The sequence below is a fragment of the Phalacrocorax aristotelis genome, chromosome Z (genome assembly GCF_949628215.1).
Source record: "Phalacrocorax aristotelis chromosome Z, bGulAri2.1, whole genome shotgun sequence".
Classification (NCBI taxonomy): Eukaryota; Metazoa; Chordata; class Aves; order Suliformes; family Phalacrocoracidae; genus Phalacrocorax; species Phalacrocorax aristotelis.
Genome location: NC_134311.1, coordinates 10,672,121 through 10,694,601, shown reverse-complemented (window position 1 = coordinate 10,694,601; position 22,481 = coordinate 10,672,121). Strand labels below are relative to the sequence as shown.

The window sequence follows — 22,481 nt, the reverse complement described above, 5'->3', positions numbered from 1 at the left end:
GAATTTTTGTGGGGAACTACAGTTGTGCTTTTTGCAAATACATGTTTTCCTCTCCAGTTCTCAGCAGTGTGCATTTACCTACACTGATCACCCAGAAATCAGAAACTGTTAATTTTCAGTATATTGTAGTAGAAGTTAAACTTCATAGCCATTTCAATATGCATTGCTTATTTCTATCTCATTGCGGGGTTAGAAGGGTAAGGACAACCTCATTAAATCAGTTACAGTTTTGTCAATCCTCCCATTCAAAGTATGTAAACCGGACCCAAAAGTATCTAAAAAAGTATCTAAGAAAAAAATACAGTTTCTTAGGTTTTTGTGTTTTGTGTTAGGTTGTGTTTTTTTTGTCAGAATAAGATATTCAGAGTTTTCTTAACACATAAGAGAATAATACAAGTTGTGGGCAAACAAAAATGCTAAATAAATTTTCAGCTGTAAGAAAAATCACAAAAATAACCATGCTAATGAAGACATTTAGTAAGGCATCAAAACCAAATCAAAACCAAATTAGATGAATAGTCTGACTCCAGAAAGTTTTCATTTATACAAGACATGAAGAGGATGAGAAGGGTCAGCCTTAGCAGCTGGCAGAGCTGAAGAGAGCTTTGTAATCTGTCACTTGCATAGAGCAATATTTTGGTGTTAACGTGAGAAAAATATAAAGGGAGTAAAGCAAAACACAGAATGGAAAAGGAAAGAAAGCACAAAGCAGATGGGATGTAACTCTGATTCCGTAAAGCCCTATCTTCTATATTTAATATTAAGCCTGTGCTTGCATCCATCTCTCTTCAGGTGAACACCCAAGAGCAAAGACTAAAATGGGCAGTGGTAATATTAGGGAATCTTGCCATGAGCTGGCCTTACATTATGTGGTTTTAATTTTGACTGACTCCCCAAGCTTTCTGACAACAGGAATGCTTTAATGGAATCACATTCTCAAAGAATACTCAAAGGATTCTTTAATGGAATCACATTCTCAAAGAATAGCGCAGGGAGGTCATGTTATCTCCTCCTTCCCCCCAGACTACAGGGTTTCTAAAACGATTACAGATCAGAATGGCAGAAATTGTCCTTTGTCATACAGAGGTTTTGTGAGAAAAATTAAAGAGAAAGTTTTAATTGCATGTTCTCTGTTGGAACAGCTTAAATTTAACTGAAAACAGTAATTTAAAGGCAAGTGGATCTGGAGGGTTGATCTGTATGCTGACTAATGAAGCTACATGTTTTGCACTTGGGTTTCTTTAATATTGCTAGAGCTGCTGCATGTTCTCCTTTTTGCACCAGAAAGTTCAGCGGAGATACTGCAGCTGCTCTTAGTGCTTAGTAGTGCATTCTGAAAACATCTGTGCTGTAAACAGATGTTTTGAATTGGCAGGGTGCCACAAACATCTCAGACTTGGGGATTGATGCATCTTTTATTCTAACCTGAAATTTACTGCTAGGAAGGAGTTGAAAGTATTACAGTATGTACATACTGATTCTATACTCAGGGAGAGCTTTCTTTTTTAATACATATATATTTAGCTTCTTCCATTTCCCTGTTTAAGTGATACTCTGCGCAGTAGCAGCAACACTGTTGGGACTTAACTGTGACTCAGTGATGGTCGGGAGGAGCTCTAAAACTGTGGCAAAGTTTTTTGTACAGGACCATCCATAGCAAATTTTGAATGAATGAGCACACAGTGTGGTCAGTGTAATGTCTCTGTGTGATCTTCAGTCTTCCTGTATGCAAACTTAAACGCAACTCAAAAGGCACCTTTTGATTGAACCTTCAGTCTGTCCTAATAACCTAAAAAGAGCAGATATTTAAATGAATTTATTTTGTTTAGTCTTCTGGATTCTGTCTTTAGTGTTCTTGTGTCAAACTTTTTTTTTTCCTGCAGAATCAAGAAGTCTTAAACCATCAATTTAATTTTGGGAGAGCTATTAAAAGATTTTGTGTATACATGTTTATAAAATCAGCCCATTTTTTCACATAGCCAAATGATTCCAGGAGCTTAAGTGCTGCAAGAAAAAATGTCCACGCAGGAACAATTCTGATGGTGCCATAAGAGTTCTCCATGTTCCTTAAGGCACCATGATCTCCAGACCTTGGAGAGGTTTAGGCACAGTGTCAGTCATTTTTTTATGTCTTGCAGCCTTCACAATGTTGGAATATATTGACCATGCCCCAAGACGGGTAAGTACATTGTCCTGGGAATAGTCCCACTGAAAAACTGTTCTGAGTCAGGACTAGGAGTGGAAGACTCATCGTGGTGATGTTTTCAGGGGAAAAATAAACAAACTAACAATGACCTCAAGACTGTGGATAGCAATGCAGCTGCATCTATTGGGTTCAGGGTAAACTTATCTCAGTTTCCATAACTAGAAATTTAGAAACTCTACTAGAATGTGTAGTAATGGACTGTCCATACTGATGCAGTGCTGCTGTTGAACATTTTTTCATATTTACTCTTTTTTTTTTTTAATACAAAAGGTGACATTTCAGGGCAAATAATGCATGGGTTCCTAACCATGGTATAGCCAGAAAGTATGATTTGATGCAAAAATTAGTATGTGAAATTCTGTGCCCTGCGTATTGAACAACACTACGCTGTAGCATCAGACTGTTACGGCCAAATAGAGTATAATAACCATCTCTTTCTTCTTACCACTTCTGTCTAGGTTTGCCTTCAATATAGCATGTTTATTGCAGGAGGTTTTTGAACACAGTCTGTAATAATTTTTCTTTTAATGTCTTTCTATTTACAAGCACAGATCCATGCCAAATGTGTGGGGTGGGCTGCAGAGCCTCCACAATACTCTCTCTTTCCTCAGAGTTATGTGTTAATTCTTAAAGGTAATAAACGAACCTGCTGGATCTCAGGGCATGCACAAATAACTGCTTGCCTGAAGAATATGTTTTTTAGTTAGCATTTGTAGAAATCTACTCTGGAGGTTCAGCAAGCAAGCCTACATGTATTTGCAGATGAAGGCTATGTATCGCAATTGTAGACATGTAACAACACATCACTAGATCCCTTCCCATGCTTCCACTTCTCATGCAGTAGCCTCTTGTGTCGCACCAAGAGTGCATACTATACTATTGTTAAAAACTAAATGTTTTGCCCAGTGTTTTGCACTTGTTCTGACAGCACTATGTGAGCTAAGCAGAGAAAATCAAGTACTCAGTCTTTGCAGACCATCAGTTTTATCTCATTACAGGTACTAGCAATGAACTCCTTCCTGTGAAAATGTATGAGTTTATTGTGATTGTTCTTTGAACAGTCGCACTTCCATGGCCATGATAAGCTGTTGCTGTCAGCAGAATCAAACTGCTGCTGTGCTTCTCTCTGAGATAGGAGGAAAGAAAAAGGCACAATGCCTTGAGCATGTGGACTCCAGAGCCCTTCTGTATTTTCTGTCACAGGTGAAGTTCTCCAGTATACTTATAACAAATTGCGCCCCATTAGACATTATTTCCATAACATTCAGCTTCCTGAAACATCACTGAATGGTAAGTTGGCAGGCTGGTGTATTCACTCACATAAAGACCTCAAGTTTTATGATGCACTAAAGTGGAAATCCTGAGGGTGAGAGGAGGATTTAAGAGACTACTATTGATGCCTTCCTCAAGATTTTAGAAATCAAAAATATAAAAAGGTCTCTTGTGAATAAGCAGGAGGAAATAAGAAATTTGTTTTCTTTATGATGTATTCATGCTTCTTGTTCCATGGAAGAGCCGGCTTGAGCCCAACACCTACAGATACTCTTCAAAATGCATAAGTGAAAGTCTTTCATTTATTACAGGCAGCTTTAAAGACCCAAAGAAGAGTTCTTGCAGCTGAAGCTGTTGTAATGTAGAAGTGTTCTTTATATAATAGTTAAAAGGTCAGTTGATAAGATGCTGTTGCCCGTGACTGGTGTTTCTACTACAGATAGTAGTTGAGGCTGTCAAAAACCTTTGCTATTCCAAGCTTTGGTGAGTGGGAATTGGATAGTGAGTGAGGGAAGGATTTAGAGTGTATTAACCCTGTAAAAGATCTGTTAAAGAGAAAATTTTATTCTAGTGAAATCAGGGTTCATCCGCCCGGTGTGCAAGATGCCAAACTGCACACAGAGCGGAGGTATTTTGTTCATTTTGTGCAAAGATTGGTGCTAGGTGGTAACCCACAAAGCCAGCACCCCACACTGAGAAACTACAAGGCATTTATGCAGTTAAATGTGCCAGTCAGAGCTAATATTCACACCCCTCAGCTGATAATTAGTTAATTTCTTTCTCGCTTTGATGTAAAGGTACAGCTCACTTCTAATTTACCAGGCATGCTCAGGGAGTAAGGGGCTTATTGGGAGGGGTGGGGTGGGTTCCTGGCCTATGGGCCTGATTTTTAGTGTTATAATGAGGATGATTCCCCTAATGGGCATTTTGGTTTAGCTCATATCAACATCCCAATTGGTTGTTCTCCTCGATTATACTCTTCATCACCCTGTTCTCAGTGGCTTCTGAGGCGGGATGTTTGCTTTGATCAGTCTCCCCGCTCTCCTCAAGGATACAGCTGTAAAACAAGTGCTTTGCTACCTCTCAGTTCCCCTCTCTAGCCATCACATTCTGTTTTGCCAAGCTCACATAGTTCATTGTTATGGCTAAGTGGAAAATTCCAAAAATTCCATTTTCTTCAGGATATCAAGGGTGCCTTCCTTTCTTAGATGAATTTGATAGTAGAGCAAATCAACTTAATTTTGGCTAATTATATTTTAAAATATTCCTTTTATTTGTTCTCTTTGAAAACCTTTGGTCCTGTATTGTATTTGATTTTTATTGACTTCATTCAAAATTTTTATTAGCACATGAATCTTGCAAAAGTAATTGGTTAAGGCCAAATTAATGCAACTTTTGAAATTGTTTCTGTAATTATCCTTTGCTAGTGACATTAAGATAATATTATGCTGCTTAGCTTCATGATGCTTTAAAAGAAACAGGATACTCTTGCTCATTGATTTTCCAGACTCATTTTCAATTAAATTAGTGGTAAAGCTTCTTTTGATTTCCAGGTACCAGGTGGAGCTCTAGGCATCTGAAGAGACAGATCTTACCTCTTCATGACATATTGGAAGAATCTGTTTAAATGATAGTAGCTCCTTCACATGGGCAACAGTAGGTTTTGAGTGCCCTGTAAATGCAAGGTCGTTGCCCTTTACTTTAACAGGAAAGATGGCCTTATAGGGGCATATGCAAACAAAAGATTCCTGTTCTCTTTATGTGACTTTAATTCGTGTTTTGGAATTATAATGGATCCAAAACCTGTCAGTCTATGGTAGCTTTTACACAGGCTTCACAGTATGAGTGTGTGTGCATGTGTGTTTGCATGTGTGGATTTGTGTGCGTGTGAGAGTGCCTGCTGACATAACCTGCATTCTCTTGGAAAGTGCTGTCATCTGTGAGCATAAAGTCCCGTGTACTCTGGTTCCTATTCCAGAATGATTTGAAGTGGGTTTCCTATTGTGAGATAAATATGTTACTGCAAAATGCAGGAGCACTCCCGGGAGCAGGACTTTTCCCCCTGGGCTACAGTCATGCTGTCTTCTGCTGCCTTTTACCATTTCAAGTCTTCTCTTCCTTTCAGCACAGTGGCTTCAAGGTGGCACAAGGAGAGTGCAGCTGCCCAGATTCATCAGTTTTCTGTTGATACATGTACATCCATGCAGAAGAGTAGAAAGAGATTTGAGGGTCCTTAGCTCTGGAAATACCGCCAAAAAACCTGAGCTGAGTGATATATAAAAGACAGACAACGCTGCCACCTCTGGCTCTGCTCTGAAGTGAAAACTGTCACCGCTGCCTCTGGGACTGAACCCGATTCAACCCGCGCATACCAGGCATGTGCTGAGTGCTCCTCAGAGGAAAGCGGGGCACCCGGTCTACGGTTTGAACACCAGTTAGCATTTACATGGGAGGGAGGGACTGACCTCTTGTGGTAACACGGGAAGCAAAACTTCAGGTGCCTGGGGAGGCCCTCGATTGAGCAAGGGCCTGGATTGGCAGCACCTGAAGACAGAGTAGCTCAGGTTGCAGTTACAGACTTATGAAGAGTGAATCTGGCTTAGCTCGCTGATGTTTGAGAGTGCTTAAGTGTGTTGGGAGGGGTTTGCTTGGCTCTTTATTCTTCAGCTGATGGATTCATTAAATTTTACAACCTTTAACAGTTGTAAAAACAGAGTAGTGAAAAGCATCTGTTGTGTTACCCCCAGATCTAATGTTATAAAACCAAAGATAGTTAACTGTAAAAGCAGATTTAAAAGCCCCAACTGGCTGTTGCTTGTCAGCCTGCAAAATTCACTCCCAGGATGCTGGACTTTATTCCAGGCTGTGTGGTTGCAAATCAGGATTAGCTCAAGCAAAGTCAGGACCGGGATTCTGTTCTTGGTTTCTTTGTTTGTAGTTTTCTGGATTAGAACTTCCAATTTTCCACTAAACTTCCCTTGCTCACTGCTATATCATTGTCTTTCCCTGTCTCCTGAAGGAGCTACATTTTACCCATGAAGGGAAAAATAACTTATTTAAAATTTCCAAGTCATCTCTCCGAGGAACTAATGAGGATATTCACATACACATAGAAGATTCCTAAGTCAGCACAGATATCAAAGGGCCAGAAAATGACTTGCATTAGGAGACACAAGGGTTGTGATCTGAGGTGTTAGAACTGCCTGAATGTTTCTTCTAATGGCCCATTGAAATTGAATTTAGCACAGTAATCATCTGAAGAAAGAACATTCCTTTTGTGATCTTAACCTTTCAACTACAATTACTTGTTAATGTCATGCCATGAGTTTTGGCAGATGTGAGGCCTCTGGTTCTCAGTTAACTGATAGAACAACTGTGTCTTGCGGACAGGTGGCTGTTTTGTCTGATTCCGGGTGCTTCTCCAAGACCATGCTGCTTGCTGCTTCTGATAATGTTTCATATTGCTGCGTGTTGCTATATCAGTAAGCCCAAGAGTGGCCTTTAGAACAGCACGTTTCTTCCAGTGTCCCTGTGCAATTAATGGTGAAAAAGAATGTTTGTTTCCTGAAGATGTCAGACGTTACTAACAAAAATAAAAGCCATGCTGACCGGTCGTGCGCTCATCATGGAAAGCTGAAACCATGTTGTTACCAGGATATTGTCAGGCTATGGTAAATACAGGAACAAAGCTAATAACAAACCTCTACCAGGTGGGGAGGAAAGTTCCTCCATTGATATCTTGGCCAGGCTCCAGTGTTCATACATACTTTTTCTTTATGATTACCCATCAGGTTAATAAACTCTTTTTGCCATCCTAAGCTGTTATACTGCCAAATGGCTGCTATATTTGCTGTCCCAGAGAAGGCAGCATTTTGTTCACCTGTACTAGAGTTTCTGCTAAGGCAGGGAGCGTTCTGAATTATTCTAATGGATCCTCAAGCCTATTTTAGACTATGTATATGCTAGTGATGTATAAAGTCATTCAAACGCAATGCTACTGTCACCAAAATGGGGAATAAAATTCCTTAACACCAATGTAGTATTAAGAAGCAGACATTCTTTGTTATGGCACCAGAAGCACGGGGAATCATTCCTCCCAGCATTCCTCCTAGCGTGCATGCCACAAATCACAACAGGCAAAGTTTATATTGCTCAGTTAGATACATATGCATTAGATTTCCAGGATTAGTTATTCATTCTCAGTGTGTTGCAAGAGGTGTCGGTTTCAACTGGTGTTCTGACTCTTATGTGGGTGTAGATGTCCTTAGTTCCTTTTATTTTGGTTTCAACTGATGTCTGCTGCTAGGTTGTTTGCATCCTTCCAGGATGTGCTGATCATACTTGCAAATATTATGTCTTTGAGTGCATTCTTGCCTGAGGCCCCTTACAATGCTCCAACAAATCTCATTTTGTTACTATGGTGAAGATGGATCTTCCAGGGCAGATGAATTACACTGTCACACAACCATGACTCTGCAGCTTTTTATGGCATTCGGTGTTCTCAGTGCCTTGATGACCTACACATCTATTCTAATGGGTTTATCAGCCTGATTATTGTCTGGGATAAAACTAGCCTTGCTTAGTACAGGCAGCAAGAGTGTTCTGCTCTCTGGCATTGCAGTGTTTCTCTTCTGTTCCTCTGCAGCAGCAGAAGCAGAAGTAATAAGTAACAGGGAGGAGGTCAGATTGTAGTCTGGAACAGCCATTGTAATAAATCTGCTTAAAATCCCAGGGATCTGGCTTATACAGTGCAAGGATTTAGGTCCCTCTGTCCTCTGATTTCAGGGAGAGTCAATTCAGGTGCTTTGCATACTTAGGTGTTTTGCAGTATTTACATTATAAGACACCTTTTCTGGTGAAATTGTTAAGTCAATAGCAAATGTAGTGCCATCACCTATTTCTTGATACACAGCAGCAGGGAGAGCTGTTGTAGAAGCTCAAGTAGCGCAAAGCCTCAAAAAATTTTTCTGATTTTGTTCCATTTAGAGTTCTCTCCAGGACAGCACATAAGTACCTTTGTTGAAGGTCTGACAGTGGGCCTGCCTGCTGATTTATTCACTCGAGAATAACACTGTTAGAGACAGTCCCTCTTAAAAAGAGAAAAGGACACCATTTTGCTTAGAAAGCCAGATAATCTCAAGAGTCTTTTCCTTTCATCTGCTCTCTCTGATATGAGAGCAGTATCAGGAGGATGTAGGTGCATGGTAGTCTACTTTATCCCTAATATTTTGCAGCTCTCTGCTTATTTATGTGAGGAACAAAGTCCAGCAAAACTGACATTATTTTCATTGGCCCCAGAGACAGACACTTCCTTGACTAACACTGAGATAACATTAAACATCTGCTTGGATCAGGATAGGAGTTTTTGCAGCAAAACTTCCAGCAGTAGCTGAGGGCATCTTTTGCAAATTTTTGTATCTGGGGCAGGGACAGAAGGAAAACACGGAGGGAGGAGGGGAGGAAGGGTTTGGTTCAGGTGCCTTCTCCAAACTGATAGTAGCTGGTAGCACTGTTTTCTTGCTCCTTATTATAAAACTGGAAAAAATTCTTACTTTACCAGGTTGGTAAGTTTTTAAGCTGTGTTTGCAATACTATAGTGTCAATTCTTTTGCCAATGGAGAAGGCAGTGTCTCTTTTTTCCCACATGTGTATTTTTAAAAAAGAATGAATTATGACTATGGTCTGTAAAAGGATTTTCAAATGTGCAGCAAAATTTCTGTGCACAATTGCCAAACGGCTTACCAGCTTCCCTTCAGTAAAGCAAGACTTCAGAACACACAAATACAAAAGGTCAAAAATGCTCATACATCTGGCATCACAGTTTTAACTGGGCAATCATTTTCATTTAATGTTACAGGTCAGAGTGTGAGCCAGTCAAGGACCGCATGTAACATTACATGCAAAAAATCTGGGTTGTTCTCTCTGGTTGCTCAGCATTGACTTTCTGGGACTGTATACTTTCTGAATCTTGCCTAGAGATAATGAATCAGGCAACGAAGACAAACTGTATCATGACTTTTCTTCTGTTTCCTCTCTAACCTGTGCAGCTGACCTACTTAAGGGAAGGTTATGATACATATTGAAGTATGAAGATTCAAGATGCTCATATATCAAATGAGACAGAATTTTGCCTGTTGCATTCATCTCAGACATTTAGTTACCATCCTTTAACCCCACCTAATTTAGCTCATTTACCTTTTAGTCTCTCCATCTTATCCTACCCTTTTTTGCATCATACAAAGAACAGAATTTGTATCAGCAGGGTTTAAATGAGGACCTTCATCATGGCATTAGAAACATCTGTGTTTTAAATCAACAGACCATTAACTTACTGATAATCACTGCACAAATGGTCAGCATACTTTTCCATGTTATTGTGACCAGCCTTTTGAGCAGATAGCAGTCATAATTCTGCTTTCGGGGCGAGAGTGTCAAGAGAGGAAGGCCCTGACACTGTCTGCAGTTGTCGTGTGTATAGGATATGCAAAAAAATAAGATCAATGACATGACTCTCTTTGTTAGCATTGTGTTATATGTCCATTCAGGGATGGATGGGTTAGATCTGGATGCTCACTCCAGCACAGCAGCAAATCACCTGACAGCAAAGTAAGAATGTGTAAGGAATGAAATTGATAGCCTACAGATGCTGTGGGTATAAGGTTGTTTTCAAAAAGAAGGGGAAAATCCCTCTATTTTCCAATGGAAAAAAACTTGCTAAATGGATTGGGCAAGGTGAGTTCTGGAAGTTGTAGAGAGTTCTGCTCATGTTAGAAGTAGGCTTTTCTAGCAAGCCAACAGAAGCAAAAAGGTCAAGGGAGTTGGGGAGGTTGGAGCACAGGGTAAACAACATGACTGTTCCCCTGTGCTGCTGTGGTGCACCTGTCACCTGGGCATATGGGTGCAGCTTTTCTGCAGGAGGAGGCTGCTGTTAGCACAGCACCGGCAAGTACAGCACACGCTCCAGGGGCATATGGGCACAGGCACGCTGGCTGTGTTTGTTACTGGTTATACCATGCCTATTTACCCCCCAGTGAATTGTTTCCCACTTGCATATATAACCCTGAGTTAAAGGGGCTTCTATGTGTGACTGGGACGTTTGAAAGGTGCTTGCACATTATTGGGACATAATGGGGAGCTCTGGGGTTTTGATCATCAGGTTATGGCCTAGGCAAGTGGTCTGTGCAGTGGGTGGGGAACTGGCTGGCAGGCTGCACCCAAAGGGTGGTGATAGACAGCTCCTTTTCCAAGTGGCAACCTGTCACAAGTGGAGTCCCCCAGGGATCAATATTGGGCCCAATTATTCAATATCTTTATAAGTGACCTGGATAACGGCATCAAGCGTAGCCTGATGAAGTTTGCTGGTGACACCAAGTTGAGTGGGGAAGCAGACGCTCCAGAAGGGAGAGCTGCTCTGCAGGGAGAGCTGGATAGGCTGGAAGAGTGGGCCAGCAAGAACCTCATGAAGTTCAACAAGGAGAAGTGTAAGGTCATGCACCTGGGAAAACATAATCCAGGACTGCAGCACAGACTGGGATCCACCTGGCTGGAGAGCAGCTCTCTGGAAAGGGACCTGGGGGTCCTGGTGGACACAAAGCTCAACATGAGCGAACAGTGTGCTGCTGCGGCCGAGAAGGCCAACAGGGTGCTGGGTTGCATCAAAAAGGGCATCGCCAGCAGAGAGAAAGAAGTCATCATCCCGCTCTACCCAGCGCTTGTCAGGCCACACCTGGAGTCCTGTGTACAGTTCTGGTCCCCGTTATACAAAAAAGATGTGGACAGGCTGGAAGGGGTCCAGAGAAGGGCCACCAAGATGATCGAAGGACTGGGAAGGCTGCCATGTGAGGATAGGCTGGGAGAGCTGGGTTTGTTCAGCCTTGAGAAAAGGAGTCTTAGAGGGGATCTCATCACCATGTGCCAGTACTTAAGGGGTAGTTACAAAGAAGATGGAGACTCCCTTTTAACACGGAGTCCCATGGAGAGGACAAGGGGGAATGGACGCAAGTTGCTCTTGGGGAGATTCCGATTGGACACGAGAGGGAAATTTTTCACAGTGAGGACAGTCAACCATTGGAATAATCTCCCCAGGGAAGTGGTTGACTCGGCCACGTTGGACACCTTCAAGAGTCGTCTGGACAGGGTGCTGGGCCATCTTGTCTAGACTGTGCTCTTCCCAGAAAGGTTGGACTAGATGATCCCTGAGGTCCCTTCCAGCCTGAGATTCTGTGATTAACAGAAGGACCATTTGGTTACTTTCTTCTCATACAGCAGCACTGGGGCTCAGCCTATGGGTGAATCAGGGCAGCCGGTTCACTCATCCAGAAATATTTTCTTCAGCAAGTAGCAGCTAGCTCAAAAATTGCAGTGTTATCTTTGTATTTCTTTGCCTTTTAATAACCATAACTCAGCCATCTAATTTGGTGTTTTTACATTCTGTCTCTTTACAGTATCACCTTGCAGATAGGAAGACAGTCATCTTTCTTGGAAATTTTTTTCACTGTTAAAAAAAACCAAAAGTTTAAATAAATACTTTGGACTTTTGGTGGGTTTGTGTTTTTTTTTTCTTTCTTTTCCTTTCCTTTTTAACTACAGAGTTCCAGGAAAGGAATTATTAAACCTGGACTCCATGTTAAATGAAGGCTTGGCAGGAGAAAAGGCAAAGGCTGCGGTGGCCGAGCTGAAGGACAGAGAACAGGCTCCTTAACAAGTCAAGGATCTAAATCTAGGCCATTCGCAAAAGCCACTCGCAATGATTATGCTCTGTGGTTGATTTATTTATAACTATACCAGTTGCACTGGGAACAAAACATAGGACAAATTCTGACCTCAGAATACAAATCTAGAATCATTTCACTCCAGATTTTAAAATTTTGATGGCTTTACTTTGGATTCTTTCTATTGTAACTGAGATCAGAATCTCTTCTGTTATAGATTTTTTTTTTCTTCGAGATTGCATTTGTACGATCCTTTTGTCTAATTTTGAACACAAAGAGCAGCTGAGTGTATGTTTAAGCTAGTGCTGGGCCACCTCCATGGGGCCACCTGTACCTTGAGGCTGACCAGACATTGAACGTCCTCTGTACTCTGCAGCAGACTGGCTGGCAAGCTCTCCGAGGCTGAGGAATCTAGCTTGCTGCACAGGAGCAATTGCTTTCAGTGGTACAAGGGACACTTTTTAACTATTAGGACACTGTGTCAGTCTGTAAACCAGTTTTGCAGGAAGGGGAGAGAATTCAGAGAGCCATTATGGATTCTGCCATACCCAGGTGATAAATTTATGACAGCAGCAATGTTTCACTGTTATTTAAGAGTAAATGAAACAGAGGTGACTTTGGAGAATTGGATAAGCTCCACAGTGGCAAATGAAACTACACAGCCTGTCTGAAAACTTAATGCATGTAAGGAGCAGTGGGAACACTGCACGTTTATTGTGCACGCTAAGCTGTTCTGCACCTGCTATTTTTTTGTGTGTGTGTTGTTTACACATAGTCCTCAGATTGACTGCCTAACACATCTAAAAAGCTGTCAGATGACACTCCTCACTCGTAGCAGAAAGTGCTCTACAGGTTTTGCGCCTACTGCCTCTGTTAAGTGGGAACATGGGCTGCAGAGGTGTTAAGGATTTGTCAGCTTGGTTTATTCAGCTTGTTTTAGTCAGTTAATACAGAAATACGAGTTTCTTCATTAGAGTAACATTCTTGGGTAACAGTCATAAGTCAGCCCAATGAAGATGAAGCTAATTATTCTTCATTTTGGCAGTGACTGTTCTGGATCAGAAAATATAGCGCCTTCAAGAATTCATCTCTCAGTTCAGTGAACCAGTCTGCAGTGACAAGTGCCAGCTCTTCACGTTCCCCCTTTTTTAAGACTTAATATTTTCTTGTGTAGATTTTTAAAATTCTAGTTTGGGTAGCTTTTACAAAAATGTAACAGGCCACTGCTGTAATCATTACTGAATTTAGCCATGCTTTGATGTCTGAAACATGATCCCCCTTGTTAATAAGCAACTAACTGGGGTTTCTGTTATGTTTTTTGATAAATTGTATTTACTTTGGCCTTGGAAAAAACAACAATCATTTGTGATAATCCAGGTGTTTGGCTAAGTGGGTGGAGTTTGATTCAAATATTGCCAAGACATCTGTACATATTATCATTTCTGTAGCTAGGCGATGTCTGAGTTTGTGGCTTGAGCATTTAGACCTTCTCCTTTGTGACCCTTGATATTAGCTTTAGCATTGAGATGAATGGATGTGACAACCAAAAGCAAACTTTTTTTTAAGGAGATAAGTAGTTGTGCTTTGATAGATGAGGCTATTTCTCCGGTCCCCGGTTTGTACATCAGGAGTAAGAAGGGCTGCACTGTCTCTCTAAAGCTGCTTGAAATTATTTCAAACCAGTACAGGCCAAAAAAAAAAGAAAATCCAAGACACTTTGTCCACACCTCAGCGATGGCAAATGTAGAGGCAGTTGAGGGATGCACTGAACAGGACAGCTCTGCCTGCTGACGGGCTTCCCTTCTCACATGCTGACAGACACAGCAGTGTTCACATCCGCAGCGGATATAGCCTGGTACATCCTTGGCCAAGGAGTCCAAAACAAGATGTGTGTTTCTGTTGATGGGACCCAGACTGGTTACAGCCACAGTTGATAATTTATGTAATTTGTAATCAAAGATCTGGTTTCAGTATGGAAGTTCTCCCTGTATGTCCTCACACCACCCTCAGTGAAACTGGGTGATTAGTCCATTAATTCACCGCTCTTACAAGTGGTGAACAGTATTTAACAGACTAAAATTTGAAAACTAGAAAGCTTGCAGCAGTGTTAATTTAATATGTCCATCTTCTTTCTGCAAATAATAAATTTTTTTCCTGTTGAGAGCATGAGCTTGGCTTTTAGGGAGTATGGAACTGGTTAGCTGAGAGGTTTATTTTTTTCTTAAAAGAAACAATAACTACAGTTATGTAGTTCAGATCTGACTAAAACATGAACTATAACTGAAAAATCAGGAGGATGTACAACAAAGCAAAGTACTTGCCAAGACAAATGGAGACTACAGTCGCATAGAATCAGAATCGTAGAATGTCCTGAGTTGGGAGGGACTGATATGGATCATCGAGTCCAACTCCTGTCCCTGCACAGGACAACCCCAAATTCACACCTTATGTCTGAGGGCATTGTCCAAGTGCTTCTTGAATATCGCCAGGCTTGGTGCTGTGATGCCTCCCTGGGGAGCCTCTTCCAGTGCTCCACCACCCTCTGGGTGAAGAACCTTTTCCTAATACCCAACCTAACCCCCCCGGCACACCTTCCTGCCATTCCCTCGGGTCCTGTCACTGGTCCCCAGAGAGGAGAGATCAGCACCTGCCCCTCCTCCTCCCCTTGTGAGGAAGCTGCAGACCACCATGAGTCCTGCCCTCAGCCTCCTCCAGGCTGAACAAACCAAGTGACTTTAGTCGCTCCTCATATGGTTTCTCCTCTAAACCCTTCACCAACTTCATGGCCCTCCTCTGGACACTCTCCAGTAGCTTTATACCCTTAATGTACTGTGGCACCCGACACTGCCCACAGCACTCGAGGTGAGGCCGCCCCAGCGCAGAGCAGAGCGGGACAATCCCCTCCCTCGCCCGGCTGCAATGCCGGGCTTGATGCACCCCAGGGCACGGTTGGCCCTCTTGGCTGCCAGGGCACGCTGTTGGCTCATGTTCAACTTGCCGTCGACCAGAGCCCCCGGGTCCCTCTCTGCAGGGCTGCTCTCCAGCCTCTCATTCCCCAGTCAGTATGTACATCCAGGGTTGGTGTGTCCCAGGTGCAAAATGTGTCACTTGTCCTTGTTGAAGTTCACACAGTTGTTATGTAGCAGTAAGCTGGTAAGTAGCAGTAGAGTTTCAATCATGGCACTAAAATCGTTATATCTGAGGCACAATCACAGAAGGAGATGAACCCTTCAGCTTTTTGGGGCAGCTCAGTGATACACGATGCCATGCAAGATCAGTCTTTAATGAAGAGGGGTTTTGAAGGAATTATTGGTGCCACATTGTGGATGCCTGGCTGGTTACTTGCAAGTGTTGCTTTTGCTGCTGCTTTGGATTCTCCAGCTGCAAAGTGGTGTAACTTCTAAGGTATTTTGGAAGAGCTGTTTCTTCGTCTTTTCAAGATTTTTTCTATTAAAACAGCAGTCAGGTTGGTACACAAACTGGGAGGAAGGTGAAAGCAGAGGAGTCTGTCCTTCAGTCAGTTATTTCAAATCTGTTATTAAATTTGATAATGTGAAATGCCACTTGTTTAAGATGAGCAGGAGAGCGTCTGTCACTTCTAGGATGAGCTCTGTATGTATCAGTATGGGGAACAGCCACCTTAGGATGTAAAGCCATTGATGTTAATGGGACAGTGTGGATGGTAGTGAAAATCACATTTCTGAATGTTACAATACTGGGTGTTTCTCCATTAAATTAATCAGGGGAAAAGGACCAATACCTGTCAGTCTCAATCCACTAAAGTTGCTTAAGTGCTTGGTTATCTTTGGTGCTAGCAGTCAGATAAATGTTTGCATTAAATGATCTTTTGGATTGGAAAGGAGGCTAGGAAGTTATAACCTAGTTTGCAGTTACCAACTCAAGCTTTGCTCCAAAGCTGTTGTCTTGGGAGGATGACATGATCATTATGACAACCCTGCATTCTCTATTCACAGGTGTTCCCTTTCCAAAGAACTTCCTTCAGATCTGCAAGAAGATACTCTGCCGGCTTTTTCGGGTGTTTGTTCATGTCTACATCCATCATTTTGACCGTATCATCCTTATGGGGGCTGAGGCCCACGTCAACACCTGTTACAAGCATTTTTATTACTTTGTGACGGAGCTCAACCTCATAGACCGCAAAGAACTAGAGCCTTTGGTAAGTGTGGGGTCTGGGGGAAAGCTCTAGGAAATTTCCTTCCTCCCTTCACTGAGCCTTTCCCACACTTGTTTTCGCACACGTGAGTTTCCTCTGGGAATAATGTCCATGGCTGAACACAGGCAATTTAAAGGGATGAACTCTTGCCTCTGTCTATAGACCCATTCTATCTGCTGCACTACTTTTGAGTTGCTCAGTAGGCTCAGTAGAAAGAGAAAAGAGCAACGTTTTATGTATGGAAAATACAAGGTGGGAAATACTGCCATTTGAAAATAGAAGTCAGTTTGTCTTCTGCTTCTTCCTGTACTAAGTATTTTACATATAATTGTATTCTGTCTTTTTTCATTGGTCAGTAACAGTATGGTACTAGCGGTCACTTGAATGTATGTGAAGCAAACAATGATCTATATAAAAGTGAATTGTTTTGGGGTTTTTTTAATTTTTAAGTAGGTGTTTGTGGAGGTATTGAGTGTGTTAGATCCAGAGCACACTCTGGATCTAACTGAGACAGATGAGGTGAGACAGAGGTTCAGACAATTAGCAGCATAGCAAAACCAGACACTTCCTTTTGGACTGAAATAGATAAAAATTAAATTCATTGTTTCCAAAAGTAAGGCTCCAGAAATGGAAACACTTCAGCCGTTGCTTGCAAATGCAAATAAAATAAAAGTATAAGCAGAGAACAAAAAGGAAGGCATAATTAAGAAAAACAGTTTATACACAAACCCTCACTGTGGGGATTTAGCCAATTTTAAAAGGGATCAGGTCAACATTTCATGGGTCAGAGTTTGGAAAATACTGTGTTGTACAGCTCTTATTGATGAAGTGCTAGAACCACTGGGATATTTTTTTTTTCCACAGAATCACAGAACAGCTGAGGTTGGCTTGCACCTATGGATATCATGTAGTCGAAATCCCTGCTCAAAGCGGTGTCACCTAGAGAGGGCTGCCCACAACCACGTCAAATCTTCAGTTGTTCCACATGAAGGCACATTGCAGAAAGGTGTATAGCATATAGTTGTGAAACACTTCTTAAAGTGTGGTAAAGTGTTGTTTACCTGAGTTTCTGCAGGAATTGGAGCTTTTACAGGTGTGGTACATGTTCATGCTTATGTTGATTGAAGGAGAACCTGTAAAGTGAGACAGAATGAATAGTCTTGTTTTCAGCAGTTTGCAAGGCCCACTGAAAGACACTGTGTATGGCATGTATTGATAACTTGCAATGTATCTATAGTCTCTTTCTAGATGGGATAACTTAATACGCCCTCTAAACATGTCCCAAGGGATAGAAGCAGGCCCTGCAGAAGAGAACTTCCCTGCCAGACTAGTGAGCCTAGGTTAACTGTAGCTGTTAAATGCTGAGGATGTGTCACAAGCAAGACATAAGGCAGGATATCTCAGAGTTGGAAGAGAGGCGATCTAAAGGCCGTTACAAGATCCTTGCTTGTTTTTGAATACAGAGAGCACAACAATGATTTAATGCCGCAGTTGGTGGTTAGCAATATTCCGGCACTAAGTGGACAGATGAAGAATTGGGGCCACAGTGGTGTAGAAGGTGGCCCAAGTCCAGCAGCAGAGAAAACTAGGAACATGCTCCAACTAGTGTGTGCTTTCGCCTTGCATTTCAGCATTCCCTCCCTTCACAAAATTATCCTTAGTGGTATTAACTTTGCTGGGATGCAGGGTCTCCCAGGAAAATGTTTCACCTTCACTGGGGAGGGACCGTGTCAGCAAACTGACAAAGCTCCACCTGCTTCAATCTTCTCCTTGACTTGGGTGGGTGTCAGCAGTGTGGAAATGCAGCAAAAACTAAACGTCCATATTCTTCTCTCCAGCTGGGCAGAGAGAAAGGAAGGAATTGCCAAACAAAAGCAGACATTACAAATAATCTTGAATTTTAATGCAGTAGCTGAGGACAACCTGTGCCCTGCCAGGTTCACCACGGCAGGAAATGAGCCCACATTATCTCCCTTAATTAGAAAATGGGCCAAGAGCTGATTAAATAAATACACTGCCACATGCTTTAATAAACAGGAAGGCAACTGATTTATCAACAGAACTTCAAGAAGGGAGAATAAATGGGAAAGCAGGCAGTAGATGAATAGTAGTATTAGCCTGAAGGACTTATGCTCTTTGTTTAAAATAGATTTTATCAGTGTTTTGCAACCCAGTGCAGCAGTTATAAAATCAAATTAAGCAAATGAGTCAAATAGGCTTGGGAGTTGCATAACTTGTCTTTCTGTAATCAAAGGGGAGGCTATAGTTTAAAATGCTGCATATCTTTTTCCCATCCCCATCACTATGTTAATTTGACAGATCCCTGAGGCTTTCATAGAGCCGTTTTATTTGGGGACAAAAACCAAAGCTGGCACAGTCACTGACCCCGCAGGTGGTCCTGAGGAAAAAAATGCACAACCAGTTGGTTAATTTGGGGGAAAAGAAGTCATCTGAAAGCATATCTGCTCTTTGCTGCAGCTAACAGGCAGACAAAGCAGTATGCACTGTGAGAGCTCTCACAAGACCTTTAAGGCACACCTCGGTAAGGAGGCTATCAGGAAATAAACTAAAGTTTGAGTTTTAAGATGTGGCATCTACTTTGTGCTGGCTCCCTGTGTGACCAGCTTTATTTTCCACTATCAGTAGTTCACCTTATTAACTTCTGAGCCTCTTCCCATGGCCAAAACTGGCTAGCAGAGTGGCGCCTATTACCTCCATCCCACCGTCACCCTGTGTAGATGGCTGCTTGTATCGGGGGCTTTAAACGCTTCATCTAATTGTGCTTTTTAGTGAGAATCTTAATTCACCTTCCTCAACAGTAACTTACTGTTCAAACGGCAGACCAGCTACAGCAAGTAACGTCCCTCTACTTCCTTCTTGTGATCCATTTCTCTAACAATGGATTTCGTAGTATGAAGGACTTAAGAAGTATGCCAGAGTACTTTATAAGGACATCGTGAGCAAAACAGTTTATTGCCAGTTAACAAAACTTTGATTACAGATCTGAATATTGAGGAAAAAAAAGACAGACAAAACACTTGGTGAAGAAACACCTTTCCTCCTAGGCTCTAATTCAGTAAAAGATTTCTCTGCTTCTGGGTCTCACCTCACCTTGGTATTGCTACACATTACATTCAGCTACTCCTAATCCCTTTGGTGAGGTGAGGGGCAATGCAGGAGACCGGGGATGTGTGTATTGCTTCTTCCTTCTTACTTGCTTTCCTCTACTCCAGTATGGGTTTACCGTGGAACACGGTCCCTGTGTAGTGCCCCAGCTCTGGTGTAAGTTCCCCATGACTCACAGTCCCTTCAGGGTTATACCTGCTCTGGCACAAGGCACTTCCTTCCAAGAGTACACCTCTAACCACATCCCCAACAGTGCCACCAGCCACATGTCCTCTCCTTCTAGCAGCTGCTGCTTTCTCAAATACCTGTGGATAGAGACACTGTATGCTTATCTGGCTGGTTGAAGTTTTGGCACATGGTCAATTATTTGGAGCAGTTTCGGGGCAACTGGAAGTAGCTGTGACTGGCACTGGGCAGGTCATGGCCTCCCACCACAAGTCACCCCTGTGTTGGGACAGGTCACTCATCAGCTTTTTTTTACTTTTAAGGAATACAAGCTGCTGTATGCAAGGCATCAAAATCCATTCCAAATAGGTTTTGATTTCTTTAACTCAACACAGCATAAATCATCATAAATCTGATTTTCCTTAAAGAGAGGTGACTACCTTCTGTGATATGCATCACTTTGCATTACTCCTGTCTCAGAAAAGAAAGGCTAACTAGCAAGAGTAAAGTACTGCTACAGGCGGAGCGGGTTCCCCTAAAGGAATCTGTCATTTCAAGGTATCTTCCAGCGATGTGGCAGCATCAGGTCATAGAAAAAGTTTCTTTGGCATAAATAACACTGTTTCAAAGAAAAATAATTCCTCCTTCCATTCCCTAGTGTGAGGGGGTGGGATGACTTTTTTAGCAGCGGCTGGTGACCACCTTCAGATGCCTGGTTTGGCTTGGTGATAGCAGAGCCTTTTTACTGCTGCACTCCAAGCTTAGCTGGGGCAGGCACAGATCCTGTGTGAAACCTGAGGATCAATGCAGCTACAGCAACATGACCTCTAGAAAGAGCAGGGGAAAGAAAAACCCAAAACTTCTGAAAAGCAATAAAGTTAATGTCAGAGAGGCATTAAACCACAAGGAGTTTGGCTTTGTTTTTTTTTTCCCGTCAGGAAGATGCCTGTCAGGCAGAGACGCAGAGGCACAGAATCCAGCAGCTGTACTTCTTCAGTCATGTAAGAGCTTTCTGATTCAGAGGCCTTAGAGCTTTGTGACTGAATCCCAGTGCAAAGCATTTTGTCAGATAACAGTTCATTGGTGATGCAGCCAAGTCTGCTCCCAACTTCTCAGCATTGATCCGTGTGTATTGCGGTATCTTGTTGTGATTCTAAATCTGTGCATTTTAATTTGCGTGATATTTCACTGTGCCTTGTATTTGTGTCAGAGTTAAGGGTTTTTTTCTTTAAAAAAACCACAACCTAAAAATGTGGTGAGATTTCAGTGTTAAATTTGGAGGTCTGAGCATGGTGTAATTTACTTGAAGGATCAAGGTTCCCAAGATGCATTTTTTTTTTTTGAAACTTGCGGGAGGTGTGGACCTAGAGCTTTTTCTCACTATCGTGCATTATTCCTTAACATAACCTTAAATTATATCTCTAAAGAGGATAGGGTGAAAAAAAAAGATACTTGATCTTTTTGCTGTGCAAATCTGTGCAAGGTCATAGAGGGCCTGAGAATGTGTGCAGGGCTTGTATATTCAATACATACTCCGAAACTCATGTTCTGATAAAAAATCTAGGTCACAAACCCAAGTTTATTTCATCTCTCCATGGTCACCCAGTTACAGAACTGTGGGCAGGTCAAGCATTCATACCATGCCAATGAGCAGTGGGAAGTGATGTGCAGGAGGACCCTGCCAATAGGAAGGAATGATTCACGTGGTTTGAGTACATTTGCTTCTCTCACAGCTATTAGGAATTGTCAAATGCACAAATCTGTTGGCCAGAGATACCAGTATATGCCATTTTTGTACATTTTTCTGTTTAACCAGTGTAGTGTCCTCTTACAGAGCAAAAAGTACATTTTGTGCTCTTTCAGAAATATTAAAAAACATATTGCAAACCAGTCAGATTCCCAGCAGATTCCTACATAACTTTGGAAACTATTGATGGCAGTGAGATTTCCCTCTGAGGACAGGGGTAAAAGACAGCAGAATACGGCCATCTGCTTTACTCATTCTCCACAAGTCTTTTTTTTTTTTTTTTTTGTAAAAGTCCTACCCTGTGAAAACTTTAACCTTTTTCTAAGAAGTCATTTCTTATAAACATTTTGTTTATGAGAACAGAAAGTAATAATTTACCTTGAATGAAGAAAAACAGAGAAAGATATTATTTACATATACTGTTTTGATAACTGTTAAAATGCTGATTTGATTTAGATGCAGAGATAATGAGCCATGGTAAAAGTGGATAGCATTGGGGCTGGAAGTGGTGCAGTCAGTGGAGCTGAGTGTATAAAAATAGTGAAGCTGATAATGGCCTCCATGAGGATGGAGTTCATCTGCAGGATAAGCAAAGACAGTAAGGTTTTCTTGCCTTATTCTTCATTATTCTCAGTGTAAAAGCTTCCATTGATTGGCTTCTGATAACATTTTCATCCAGTATTTAGAGCTGCTTAAAAGTAACCATCTAAATTTCTTTTCCCATCTGTATAGAAAACCATCTTTCTGAATGGAATTTCTAGTGCTTATCCAGACAGTGTACTAAGTGAAGAGATGAGTGTTTAATACATTAACCTAATCATTAAATTCTGGTTGGTTGGTTTGGGGCTTTTTCTCTTTTTTTTTCCCATCTCTCTTTTTTCCCCCTAAGAAGCAGTATTATATATTGCAAAAGCTTATTATGGTGTGGGTGACAGAAGATTTCTAAGTTAAGCATGTTCAGAAAATTACACATTCATGTTTGTATAATGACTATAACTCTATCTTCTTACTATTTTATGATTCAGAGCTGCATTGATTGCCTGATGACACTGACATGAATCTGAAGCACTTTCTTTTCAG

General features: G+C 41.7%; 1 protein-coding gene across 2 annotated transcripts in view; it reads left to right on the top strand.

Moving 5' to 3' along the window:
• The window catches only part of MOB3B (MOB kinase activator 3B), a 104,314-nt gene that overhangs the window by 65,261 nt on the left and 16,572 nt on the right, over positions 1 to 22,481 (top strand). Inside the window, exons 4-5 of one of the 2 annotated variants that reach the window (XM_075078473.1) lie at positions 16,164 to 16,366; positions 17,228 to 17,442. In XM_075078473.1, coding sequence (XP_074934574.1) covers positions 16,164 to 16,366; positions 17,228 to 17,377 — 353 coding nt within the window. In that variant the 3' untranslated portion in view covers positions 17,378 to 17,442. Of the gene's footprint in view, positions 1 to 16,163; positions 16,367 to 17,227; positions 17,443 to 22,481 lie in introns of those variants that run through there. The other variant, XM_075078474.1, reaches the window with a different exon arrangement.